The sequence below is a fragment of the Poecile atricapillus genome, chromosome 3, assembly GCF_030490865.1.
Source record: "Poecile atricapillus isolate bPoeAtr1 chromosome 3, bPoeAtr1.hap1, whole genome shotgun sequence".
Classification (NCBI taxonomy): domain Eukaryota; kingdom Metazoa; phylum Chordata; class Aves; order Passeriformes; family Paridae; genus Poecile; species Poecile atricapillus.
In genome coordinates, this window is record NC_081251.1 from 58,077,239 (window position 1) to 58,090,082 (window position 12,844).

A 12,844-nucleotide genomic window follows, 5' to 3' on the forward strand; every position below is an offset into this window, starting at 1 on the left:
ACGCAGGTATGAATAGAAAGCTCTATGCTTCTGAAACAGAACCCTATAACTTTTAAAGGGCCATATGTTTATTTTGGTCCTAATATGTTATGAATTAATTCAAGTTAGTGTTACTGTTTGTTTTTTCTATGGAATTGCAAGGCAGCAATATGTAGGATACCCACAAGAAGCAATAGTCACTGCAGATGTCTCCTAAAGCCTCAGTGCTGTGTGCTTACATCTGGACAAGCCAGGGCAGCTGATGGATGCTAAATTATTAAGTCACAGCAAATATATTTTGTGTCCATATTACGTGAAATGAAATAGGAGAATCTGTAGAGAAAAAGGATTAGAAAACATGCTTGTTTAAAAGCAATACAGGCAGATGCATTTCCAGTAAAACATGATTTCTTGTTCATCCATTTGACTACTGAATTCAGTGAACTAAAACTTTTTACATGCCTGCTGAGATCTGCCCTATATTGTACTACAGCGTTGGAGGGAATTAAGCTTCCGTGTTTTCATTTCTTCAAGTACTCATGAATACAACTTATAAATACCCATAGCAATATCAGAATGGAAGAGCAAGTGGTGATTTGACAAGAATAAGCTGTGCTTGTTTAAATGCTGCTGAATTGGAGAATAATTAGGCTGCAAGTCTTTGCCGTAACTAAGCTTTGTGGTATGTAGTTAGTGCCTTAAACAGAGCTCACCAAGAAGCGAAATTGCTGTAAAAATTTCCTGCTCTGGACACTGATGGCACTGTGTCCTCACTGGAAAGAGCATGTTGAGGGCATAGTTCAGTGGGGCTACAGAGATGCTGCACTGGTTCTTGCTAATAGAAGGCATCTTCTGACCCAGTTCTCCTAAAGCAGTTCCCTTCTTTCCGTACAATTGGCTTTGTGGGGATTTGAGCCTGTGTGGAAGAGAAGGTGTTTGGCAGTAAGAGGTTATTATTTAAATTCTTTCCCAAGTAGCTCTGGGATTGCTCTTCAGGCTGACTTCAGTTTTTACACCCAACTATTGAAGCCATCTCCAGGAAATAGCCTTGGGCAAACAGTTAAGGAAATCTTGGTTTTTGACCTGGCTACAGGGAAGTAAAGCTGTGAAGGAAAGCTGACTTAGGACTCATTTCATGCTCTAGTGAAGCAGGAGGACTAGAAACTCTAAATTTTAGTTTAAAAACTAGTCCTACTACATTGTGTACTGTTTGAGGAAGAGAAATCTGGAGAGGCAGAGTCTAATTAGTCTCCAGAATTAATTGGAAGACTTGAATAGGAAGCCTGGAATTCATTGTCTGTCAAATGACCTCATTAAAACAATGAGTCACACCACCAAAGCAGAGAGGTGATTTTCTCCCCTTTCCTGAATAATCATTTCACCTTTGTTTTTTGCCTTTATTATTTTTTTGCCTAAGGCTGAATATAGATGAGTACAAATGAACTGTAGATTTGGTCTCTTTTTCATTAAAATTTGCCTTTAGAATGAGAAAGATGTCTTCTAGAAACAATGATATAGAATTACAAATGAACAAGATTCTCAGTATTTGTAACAAAGGTGCCTCCTTGCAGAAAATCTGTAAAAAAGAATTTTAACTAAGTTTGCATGCATTTTTTCACTTTTTAAGAAGTTTATTATTTATTTTGTTTACTAACGCACAAAGTGTTGGTATGAAATTTTTGTTGTATTAGAAGTGCATGTAGCCTGTGTATTCCTGGTTATAGCCCTTCAAGGAATAATAAATACGTTCTTGAATCCTTAGCTGAGTTATTCTTGGTTTTTGACTCCATGAATTAAATCAGTATATATAAGTAGATAATTCAACCTGTATTACAGAAGTGCTTTTAACATAGATTAGTACATGATCAGCTTTCAATTGTCTGATGCTAAATTTCAGCACATCTTGTTAGAGGGGATTTCAGTAAAATGCTCTGTGTAAAATGATTTTTGTGTACAAAGTGGAGACAGATGTGGATATTAAGTCTTGACTCAAATAGCCACAAGGAACAGCACGACAATTTTTTGAGTGATGGCTTAAGAAAACAAAATGGATTTTGCTGACATAAACCTGAGTTGGTGAGTTATAAAGTGAAGGTTTACTGAAATGCTATGAAGTCTCCTTTCCTGCTTGCACGAGGGAAAATGTGCATCTTTTCTAGAACTTTTTCTTTTCCTTCATGGGAAACTGCTAAGCAAGAAAGGCACAAGCACTGGAGCACAACTGTGTTAATGACAACCAGCTCCATGCAAGTGTAAGATGCAAAGTGACATTTAAATCAGAAATGTGCTGAACCAGTGTTGCAGTTTCGGTGTTCATGGGAAGTGCACAACAGCGCTACTGCACTATGCAAAATGTCTGCCACGTGCAAAATGCTCCTGTTGGGTTTTACTCTTTGGTACTGCAGACCTTTATTTCAAGGAAAAAAATAATTCCTGAGGCATAAAGCATTTTAAATTATTATAAGTACTTCTTCAAATGAATGCTTTCTCTGCCTTAAGAATAGTTGCAGTTACCTCAGATCTCCTTTAAGGGGTTAACCCTATGGTTTGGTTTATTTCAGCAGCATTAAGAAGTTTCCAGTTGGTGGTAAAATTGATTGAAAACTTCAAGCAAATATCTTGTTTTCCAAAAGAAGGCACTTGTCATAACTCTGTTCAAAGTATAAAGGGAAGAATTTCTCTCTCTTGCTATAATGTCATATTAAAAAGCAACTGATCCCAGGCTACATTTCATATCTAAGCAAAACTTGCTCCAGACTCTGCTGAGTTGTGGGGGAATGGGCAGAGGAATGGCAGGGTGAGATATCCCAAATGACTGCAGAGTGCCATAGATGTCCCTTCCCATAAGGCTCTTACTCCTGTGAAGCTGCTGAAGAGTTTCCAGATGTAGTGTTTCCTTGTAGAGTATTTGTGGCTTGAACAAACAATTTAGAAAGTTTTTCTAAGGGTAGAACTACACTTCAGCCCATTCTTCTCCAAAGCTGTCTTAATCTGATGAGACTATAGGTTTTGGTTTTTTTTTAATAGAAAGACTTACTGAGAGGCAATATAAGTGACATTAATCCCAAGTAAAAATCTTCTAAGATAACTTTAGGGAGTTTATTTCTTTAATGATTGTACTGCAAGGCTTTTTATAAGTTTGATAGTAAACAATTCTGAAGTGTGTTTATGTGTTTCAAGCAGCACCATACCATATAGTTTTGCATTATCTAACAGGTCCTTACAGTGATGATATGATACAGAACTAATGCAATGTGTGTTGAAAGCTGTGAGTTTTTAGAGTAAGCATGTCTTCCTCCTTCTTCTGATTTTTTAGTGGAGTAGTACTGGACTGTGACAAGTTTAGAGCTGGTATTGTTGCAGTGGCTTGTGCCTTTGTGAAATAAGACTGCTTCAAGAGGATGGAGGATTTGGGGGTATTAAGAAACCTGTTTTTCTGATCATTTTATTAGGCTGTCTGTCCAGATGCAAAGCATGATACTGATATGCATAGATGTATCCCTGAAGTGGCTTTCACTTAGTTCAGAGTGGAGACCCCACTGTTGTGTAGCTGCTCTGCCTTTGCTGCTGTTCATTGCAGCCACAGGTAGTGTGGATGCAACAATGAGTGCGATGCAACAGTACATGCAGTTCACTATAGATGTGCATAATCTGTCAGGGAAGGAAATTGGTTTGTTGGGACTATGGTTCCACCAGAAAAAAAAGATATATTTCTCAGGTTAAAATACACATTTACACAGATCTTCCTTATGTGAAGTGTAGCACCTTATAATACATGTTTCAGTGTGACCTTCTTTGAAAGGTATTGTGTTGTCATTTAAGTGGAGACTTTGTTCACTGGAATTTTTAACTTCAAGCATTCATCCAGGAAATCATGCTTTTAGTTGTTTTATAGAATCATAGATTGGTTTAGGTTGGAAGGGACCTTAAAGATCATCTGATTTGACTGACAAGGCCTGGGATACCATCCACTAGGCTCATCCACTGTCCAGCCTGGCTTTTCGCATCCACCGAACAGAATAATTACAGTCCATGTTTACAGCTAGCTGATTTCATAAGAATGCTTTTTTAAGTGTATTTATAGTACTGTGGATAAACATAATTTTCCCAATGTGGTATTAAGGAAGTAATTCAGCTTTTAATGCACCTGCAATAAATTATATACCAAAAGAATTTCAGAGAATGGTGCATATCTGTAAGCTTCTGTTCTCACACAGTTTAAAAAGAGGAAAATTATTTTCTTGAGGATTTACAGGGTCTCAGTCTTGCTAATTTTTACTTAATGCTGAAAGTGGGGAAAATATCATCATGAATAAAGGTCTATTAATTGGTTTGTTGTGTTCTAGGCTGGGTTTTTTTGGGGTGGTTTGGGTTTCTCGTGGGTTTTTTTGGGGGGGGGAGTTGATTTTTGTTTGTTCGTTTGTTTTCAAAGTAGTGTCATTCACTTAGCTCTGCAACCAGTTTCACCCATCAGAAACCAGTAGTGCTACTTCTGGCTTCTTGTTCCTGCCTTGCCTTGGACTGACACAAGTGTTAGTGTGGGCTGAGTGGTGGGCCTGGTCAGAGGGATGAGCCAGCTTAGAAAGTAGCAGGGAAAGAGGAAAAACAGCTTAGATTTTTAGCCAGATCAGCTTTCTTGTACAGCTCAGCATGCAGCCAGCCAAAATACTAGTTCCAGCATGGAGAGTGGGAAGAGAAGAACCTCTTTTGGCAAGAGTGCTGATTTCTGTGCAGTCTTAAGCTGTGGAAATCTGCTTTGACTGTTTGCATTGTATCCACCCATAGGTTTTGCTTTTTTCAATAGTTGGTATAAGGTCCTGTACAGTAAAAGCCTGAAAAAAAGGGTTATAACTGAGCTGGGACAATCACAAGGAAAAGCTCATTGTTCACACTTCTGCTGGATGGGGAAGGATGTGTCTAAGGTTCCCAGCTATCAGGCCAGAGAAATTCCAGCTTAGTAGTAAAAGCTTAAATAAAAATGCATTGTTGACTTTTTTTTTTAAAAAAAAACACTTGACTATGGTATTATGGGATCATTAAAATGACTCATATTTTCTTTTTTTCTCCCTAGGAATTTATCAAAGAGCTGCTAACTCGGATAAGAGGAATGAGGAAACTCAGTCCCCCTCAAAAGAAGAGTATATAAATAACTCAAAGTAATAGCACTCTGTAAAAGACATGGCAAGGGAAATGGGACTTTGAATACAAGACCTTTATTAAAATAATTGTCTTTCTCCACAACTTTTTTGATTTTATTCAGTTTTGACTCAAGAATTTTTTTTGTGTGTTTTAGGGGTTCTTTTTTAAGTGTCAATTATTTTTTATCAAAAATATCAACAATTTGGATGCTGCTCAACTTTCACCTGAGGATTACTGAAGCAAGTGAAGAATCCAAAAGTTAGTGATGAGGGGCAGCAAGCCTATGTGGTGAACCAGAAGATCTTGTAAATTTACAGAGCTAGGAGACCTCTCCTTGCAACTAGTTGGATAAAACGTTTCTTAAGTTGGTTGTACATTTAACTCATGGATGTCAAGTTTCTTGTGCTTGTCTGTACATAAATTTTAAAGTGGGTTGTGAATACTGTTTCACATGGATGGAAGGAGAAGTTTGTTATAGTAAATTATTTAAATGGTGGTTATTGCAAATTTGCTACCAGAAGGTACCAATTTAGATTACTAAAATGAATGCTGCCATTTTTCTAAATACCCTTAAAGCAGCCCAGTGAAGAATCTCATCATATCTCCTTGTTTAGACTGCAGCATATGATAATTGGGAATTTTAAGGGCTTAATTTGTAGACTTAAAAGTTATTTGATTGACTTTGATGCTTTGCCAGATCACTTCCTCTCCAACTCATGGTGTCTTGGGAGCTGTGCTAACCTATACTGAATATGGGCCTGGAGTGATATCTAGAGAAATGTCCATCACCATTTAAAAGTTGGTTCATGCTGGAGGAAAGGCAGTGATACCAAAATGAATTGCAAGTACTGTATTGCATTTAATGATGTGGTCTTAATCAAATGCAGATTCCTCTCCTATAAAGGTAGGCAAAGAGTAATACAGCCTTTGTTTATGGCTCTGCCCTGAGAAGTGGGGAGACTGCTTAACCTGGGCTCTCTTACTTGTAAGAGCAAGAACAGAGATCCCTGCTCCCTTCTGGAAAATGTCCTAACTAGAATGTTTGATAAGCTACCATTTACTGGTAGGTGACATTAGTCAGGCATTTTATATCAAGGGTGCTCTGAACATATTTTATTTTTCAAAAGAAGTACATGTTTGTGAATTTTATGTATACTGGCAAGCTTTTTTAATGTATTTAATTTTGTAATGTTTACTGATGATTTTATTTACCAGATATTTACTCAAATAAATGGAACAACTTGTGACTTGTTACATGTACACTTTACAAGACTACTGTTGCTGACTAGGTTTGTAAATGGAATTGCTGGTCAAAAAGAGAAGCCTGTGAGGTGGTAAGTACATGGGAATCCAGGTGTATTGACCCTAACTGGCTTTTAACATACTCAATATCACTCAGCCCTTGCCCAGTATCACTCACACTCCTGTAACCTGGTGCACAGCTTCACTTTTGAAGGTCTCCTCCAGATAAGTCCTTCCTTCCCTTTGTCCTGGGAATTTAAAAGGGGTGAGGGAAAAAAAGCTTGGAAATTCTTTCAGATAAATACTGAAAAATTCAGGTAATGTTTTTTGTCCACCAGAGAGGGACTGTAGGGGAAGGCTTACACTGGGTGTCTCTCAGTTTCCTAATGAAGGTGTAGCAGAAGGGGATCTTTCAGGAGACATTCTTCCTTTCTTCATTTAGGCACTTTTTTGGATCATCAAGAAATTCCAGCACCCCTGAGAAAAGAATCACCTGCAGCATTTTGAAATTTAAGTCTTGTATCTCGCTAAAGTTGCAATTTAGCTCTGGTTTGGACTTGCTGGCAATTCTCATGTTCAGAGTTTTGAGCTGGAGTCTGAAATAACCCACCTTATTTTTCAGTTTGAACAATAAGGATTCTAGTAATTTTCACATTCACAGATACATTTTGTGAATTCACTGACAATTTCAAATATCACTTTTTTTCCTTTATAATGGTGTACCGAATCAGACGTCAATTAATGGCAACTGTACCAATTCTCTCATTACCATTTACAGAAAAAAAAATAATAACCACCAATATTTTTTCTTTCACGTTGTTTGACTGAAAGCTGCCCACCCAACTGTACACATGACATGTTTGTGTCTTTTATCCTATTCATCTTGCACTGAAGTAGCTGTGGAAGGTAGCAGTGTACACCTTCTAAAACTAGCAGGCTTGGTGGTGCACTTTAGAAATGGTGAAGACTGGGATGGTCCTAGTGTTTTCTTGCCTTATGGAATGGAGTAATTCACTTCTGAGAATGGTTTCTTCTCCAGCTTCACAGGTTTTGCTGTCTTAGAAGCGTCAGTGAGCAAAGCCAAGCTCTAGATAGCTTTTTTTTCGGCTGGCCTGATTTTCCTGAGGATTTGCAGGGTCTCAGTCTTGCTAATTTTTGCTTAATGGAGCTACTCTTGGCCTTGGTGTTAGTGAGGGGAGAATTGACCCATTCACTAAAGATTTAATTGTGCTTTATGCCTTTATACTGTGTGGGTGTTCTTGGCTCTGTGGCAATATTCAAGGGGGATATAAATAGCACACTGTTACTGAAACAACTTGAAATTAAATCTTGCAGCCCAGTCTCTTTGCTCTCTTGGCTGGACAGCTTTCATGAGAAGGGCCAAGTTGCTGCAATGAGAGCTTCCTCTGGGCTTTTTTAAGTGGTTAATGAAATAAACTGAAGTTCCTTCTAAAATACATAGTGAAGCTGAGGTTTTTGTTTTGGAATTGAAGTGCCTCTCCAGTAAAAAAAATTGCCTGCAAGAGCATGTGTTTCTGGAGTCTGCTTCATGACATAATTAGCTTTTGCATGTTTTACAGCAGGACCTTACAGTTGGCTTAGAAGGAAAAGCAAAGTGCTTGTGTAATCATACTTATTGTGCCTCATGAGGCTGCCGTAACAGGGTGGTGTACTCCTGTGGCACAGAAGAAAGGACATGAGCCATTTGTCTGCCAGCCTCATTTTTGTTCCTTCCCCCCAACGATGGAGATTGGTTATGAAGTTGCCATTCATGCAGGGAACGTAAGGGTGGAATGTGGGAGTTTCTCTATTCTCAGAGAATATGACCAAGAAAAGCAGGAGCAAAATATCGGCTCCATTTGTGCACTTGAAACTCTTTGACAGTCTTAGTAAGAATTCTTAGTACTTTATGCTGATAGGTATAAAAGTGTATGTGAAATTGAAATTACTCAGCAATTTTTTCAAATTCAGGACAGTCTTAATATAAACATGCAGCTCCAGGGTAAAAAAATTGCCAGCCACACCATGGGTCTTATTCTGAACAAACAGCTGAACTTAAAACTCTAGTGAAGTGCTGTAGCAAAAGGAAAAATTGCATCTTGGCTGCATAAGATTTGTCATTGCCATCCTCATGCCCAGATTGTGTACAGGTACTGAGTAACTGTGTGCAATACTTTTTAGAAGGTGTTGAGATTTAGAGAGTGATGCCTAGAGGGGCTGAGCTAGAACAGAGGCTAGGCAGAGTTGAAGGAATAAAGTAGGTATTTATTAAAAGACCTCTAAAGGATACACCTTGGGCACTACAAGAGCCCAGCCATGGCTCAACCCAGGATGAATGCAATATGGACAATTGGTCACGAGTTTTCAGACTCTTGGAAGTTTTGACCCATTTACACATTGGGGCTAATTGTCCACTTACAGCTTCAGGTTATGAAGTCCCATCCTCCCAGATTGTTCCTCTCAATTTGCTGTTTGTACGTTTTGGGCCTGAAGCTGCAATGGTGTCCTTGGGTCTCAGGCTGGAAAAGGATTGTTTTGTCTACATACACTGTGAAGAGAACTTGCTAACACTTTATATGAAGTTCAGAGTCACACACTAAGGCAGTACAGAATCTAATAAAATATGAAAATATGTTGGGAAGTCCAGGGAAAAAACATCAGAAAGAAAATTACCTGTTAGGAAAACAGTAGTCTTTAGTTACTGCATGTATTTCTGTATGGAAAGAAAATGAGAGATGTCAGTGCTTTTATGTATTGGAGAAAAGCATGAAGAGGAGGAATACCTGGAAGATAAAGGAAGGAAACTTGAACAGTTGAAGAAAATAGAGCATCCTGATGGTGATGACCCCCTTAAACTTGCTACTGTGGGAATAGGTGAGATTGACATCTATTAGTATCTCCAAATTGAAATTGGATACTTTTCTAGATAAGTTGTCATTGGACATTTAATATATTCACATATTGAGTTTCAGTCAAGGTAATCAAAGGCCTTAAAACTCTATACTTCTGCTTCATGGGGTTTTGTTTGTTTGGTGTTACTTTTTCTGTGATTGTTTTTGGTTTTGTTTTGGGGTGGGTTTTCTAGTTTGTTTTCTTGGTTGGTTGGTTCTAGATTTCTGTTAAAGCAGAGGAAACTAATAGGAAACTGATTTCTGTGTATTATGGCAATGTCGCTACATGCTCATGTAGTGGTCAAATCAGATTACTAATACTAGCTACAGATTTTATATATAACTTCACTACTTTTTATTTGACTTTCATGTTACTACTTTTAATTTTTCTGGAAGTAAGCAAATAGTAATTGTGAATGTAATTAAAGTTGCTATTGAAAGCTAGAGAGAAGTTGATGTGAAGAAGAGAAAATGTGACCAGAAAGTGCTTAGTGCAGTAAATTTTATTTTTGCCACTGGAGGATTTGGTCATCAGTGTGTAAATAGAGTGTTTCTGAAGTTTTGAGATTGCTATTTAGTGTAATCTAACCTAGTGCTGATGGAGTTCTATTTGTTTTGTGGGCTTTTTGGTGGAACTAATTACCAAATTCTATGAACTTACACTGTTTACAGACTTCTCTGTTTTCCAGCAAAAACTGACATTAGTTGTTTAAAGAAACTGAGCTATTTTTAAAATTATGTTTAAAAATGTATATAAGACTGAAAATTCTTCTGAAGGTGCAGCTAACAGGTTTTGTTTGGTAGTAAACTCAGAGGTCTTACTGAATTGAAGTTTTAGTTGAACTTTTTACTTTCTAAGATCAAAATAGAAAATATCATATATATGCCTTAGCAGAGGTTTCAGTCTGCCTAACTATATAATACCGGGTCAGACTTGAAGCCCACAATTACTTGGCAAAGAATGGAGGAGCTGATCCTCTTCAAGGACAGAGACTTGTTTTACTACTCCTTCTAGGGGGCAAAGGGGATGAGAGCACAAGAAGGTTCCTGCCCCCTTAAAGGAGGATCCTAAGTCAGTGTCAAGGCTTCGGCTGTTCCAACAGTTTCATACCCAGTTTCTGCCACTGACCATCCCCAATGAACTGTATGTTTTCTGTTGTCTTTCCAGATTTAATTTCAAGCCTGCCAAAGCAATAGTTACTAAGTCAGTTTTGGTGCCCATTATCTCCTGTACCTCATGGTGTGTTTGCCTACAGTCTGCATTATTCTTCCCCATTCCTTCAAGTTTAACAGCTTGATTATTTCTCGTAGGGATCTTTTACTACTAAATGTAAATAGAAATGTGCTGTGGTTCTATTTCTGCCACAGTGTTTCTGCTGTCAGTACCAAGTCAATCCAAAAGACTACAAAGGATGCTGTAAATTTTAGTGTCTTCTGATTTATGGCCTCATTCCACTGGAGTTTACTCACTTTTTGCCTTATTTCTTAATTTCCTTGAGGAAATTTTCGTCAGTGTGTGCACACAACTCAGCCACAGACTCTGAGAACAAAGCTCCTAGAAATAATCAGTTTCTTTTATATTAAGAGAAAGAATGATAAATGTGGTTTTTATATTTTCCTCCAAATATTTGGAAGATGCATTTGCAGTGTCACAGAAATGTTCTTATTTGGAAACCTGAGGGTGTAGTGTAAGTAATGAGACAAGGACTAAATTGTGGCAGACACAAACTCACCAGTGGACACATTCCTTGTGTCCTTTAGAAAAAGAAAAAAGGATCCCACATCCATGTGTCCTGGGCTCAGTCCTTGCCAGAGACTAATCTACTTCTATTAGGCTCTGCTGGTCTTTGTGCTGGGTCCAGGCAAGGACCCTGTGGAGAGGTGAGTACTGGTCCTTGAAGAATACTGCAGGTTTGTGTAATTGCACACCAGCTAAATTAATCCTGAATCCGGTGTTTGGGCTGTTAAGAAGCCAGTGCTTCAGGCAGAGCATTGGTAGGATGTGTCATCACCCTTTTCCATTTTGCAGTGACTATGATGTGTTCCGTCTCTTCTGGCCCTGCCACTAAGTAATACTGCAGTTTTTCAGGAATTAAATAGGAAAGAGCATGTTTTCATTTGGGAGTAGTTTGTTACCAACCCACACATGCCAATAACTTTGTTCCTCCGATACATGTACCTAAAAAGCAGGCCTTTTGAATAAGTATAGCTGTAAATGCACTGTTACCAGCTGGCAGTGTCTGGTTTTGTGAGAAAATGAAGCTGTGCAATGTTCTTTTTTTCTGAGCTAATTTAATTCATGCCTCCTAAACTCCAGTTAACCTTTCAATATAGGTTTCAGAGTCATAAGGAAAGTTTCAGCAGCTTGGGGGAATTTTTCTACTGCTGGTTTAGACTTAGAACCAGGCACAAAATGATCTAATATTGGAAAAAGGCTATAACTTCTTTTTAAAATTCCCCTCTTTAGAATTGTCTTAAGGGTATTTCTGTTTCCATATCAACAATGTACCACAGTAGTGCTTGTTTTATAATGGTAAATCCTTAGAATTTTAATAATTTATCTCAAGTGTCTGCTCTTTCTTTTGTCCTCTGGTGTGCCTTGGCCAATAGCTGATACTTAAAGTATTATTTCTTCATCTATGAAGCTGTACATCCAGCTCAGCACTTAATCACTCTGAGGCTGGATTTTTTTGTGCTTGGTACAAGGACAATGTGTTTAAAAATATATGTCAACTCCTCAAAATTAAAAATTTTAATGCCAGGGTTGAGCGAAGTGATAATTGTTTAATGTTTTCTTCTCTTGTTTACCTTTGAAAACTGAAAAACCTGAGTGCTTCCTTATATTAGTATGATTTTTTTCAGTTCTAGTCTTGTTAGCTTCTTCCTAATTCATTTAGTACTTGTATTTCTTACAGTTTTTATTTGTAGTAGCATTTAGTATCTGCTCTTAACAACTTCTCACCCTCCCTCAGAATTCTTCTCCTCTGCTTTCATCCTTTTGCAACAGAAATACAGGTATGTCAAAATTATGCAACATCTGCAGCACCAGCAAAGATAACTAGGCAGGGATTCAAGAGACATCAAATAAATCAGACTAACCCACAATATTTCTGTGTTTTCTTTGCTGGAGAAAGTTAGGCTATCATGCCCAGCCCACTCCTGAATTTTACTTCTCCTTCCCCGCAAGCAGACTCTTCCCTAAGAGAGTGGTTTTTATTCTAGTTGTTTAAGCACCCAAAATAAAGCACTTAAAACTCTGGGATTTGGTTCAAAAATCCCAGATGGAACTAATTTTTGAGGTTGGCTTTAAAAAAAAAATAAGTTTGGGGCTATCCTTGGTATCCAACCACTCAGTCTTGTTAATTAGAAATTGTGGATCAACTATCAAATATTCAGGGAGACAGGGATCCCATATCAAACAGCAGACATGGAATATGCTGACCTTTCACGTCTTTCAAAGTTCCCTCACTGTCTGAACCTTGCTCATCTCAAATGCTCAAGAATTACAAGGCACTCTGAGGCTGTGGAGTCCTGAATTTTTTATAATGCTTTGATTGTTCCTTGAGTTGCTTTCTCAGGGACCACTTGTAATT

General features: G+C 38.0%; 1 protein-coding gene across 2 annotated transcripts in view; it reads left to right on the forward strand.

Moving 5' to 3' along the window:
• The window catches only part of PPP1R14C (protein phosphatase 1 regulatory inhibitor subunit 14C), a 52,144-nt gene extending 45,754 nt beyond the window's left edge, over positions 1 to 6,390 (forward strand). For both annotated transcript variants that reach the window (XM_058835163.1, XM_058835162.1), the window contains one exon: positions 5,051 to 6,390. In XM_058835163.1, the coding sequence (XP_058691146.1) occupies positions 5,051 to 5,125 (75 nt within the window). In that variant the 3' untranslated portion in view covers positions 5,126 to 6,390. The remainder of the gene's footprint in view (positions 1 to 5,050) is intronic.
• Positions 6,391 to 12,844: the final 6,454 nt, after the last annotated feature.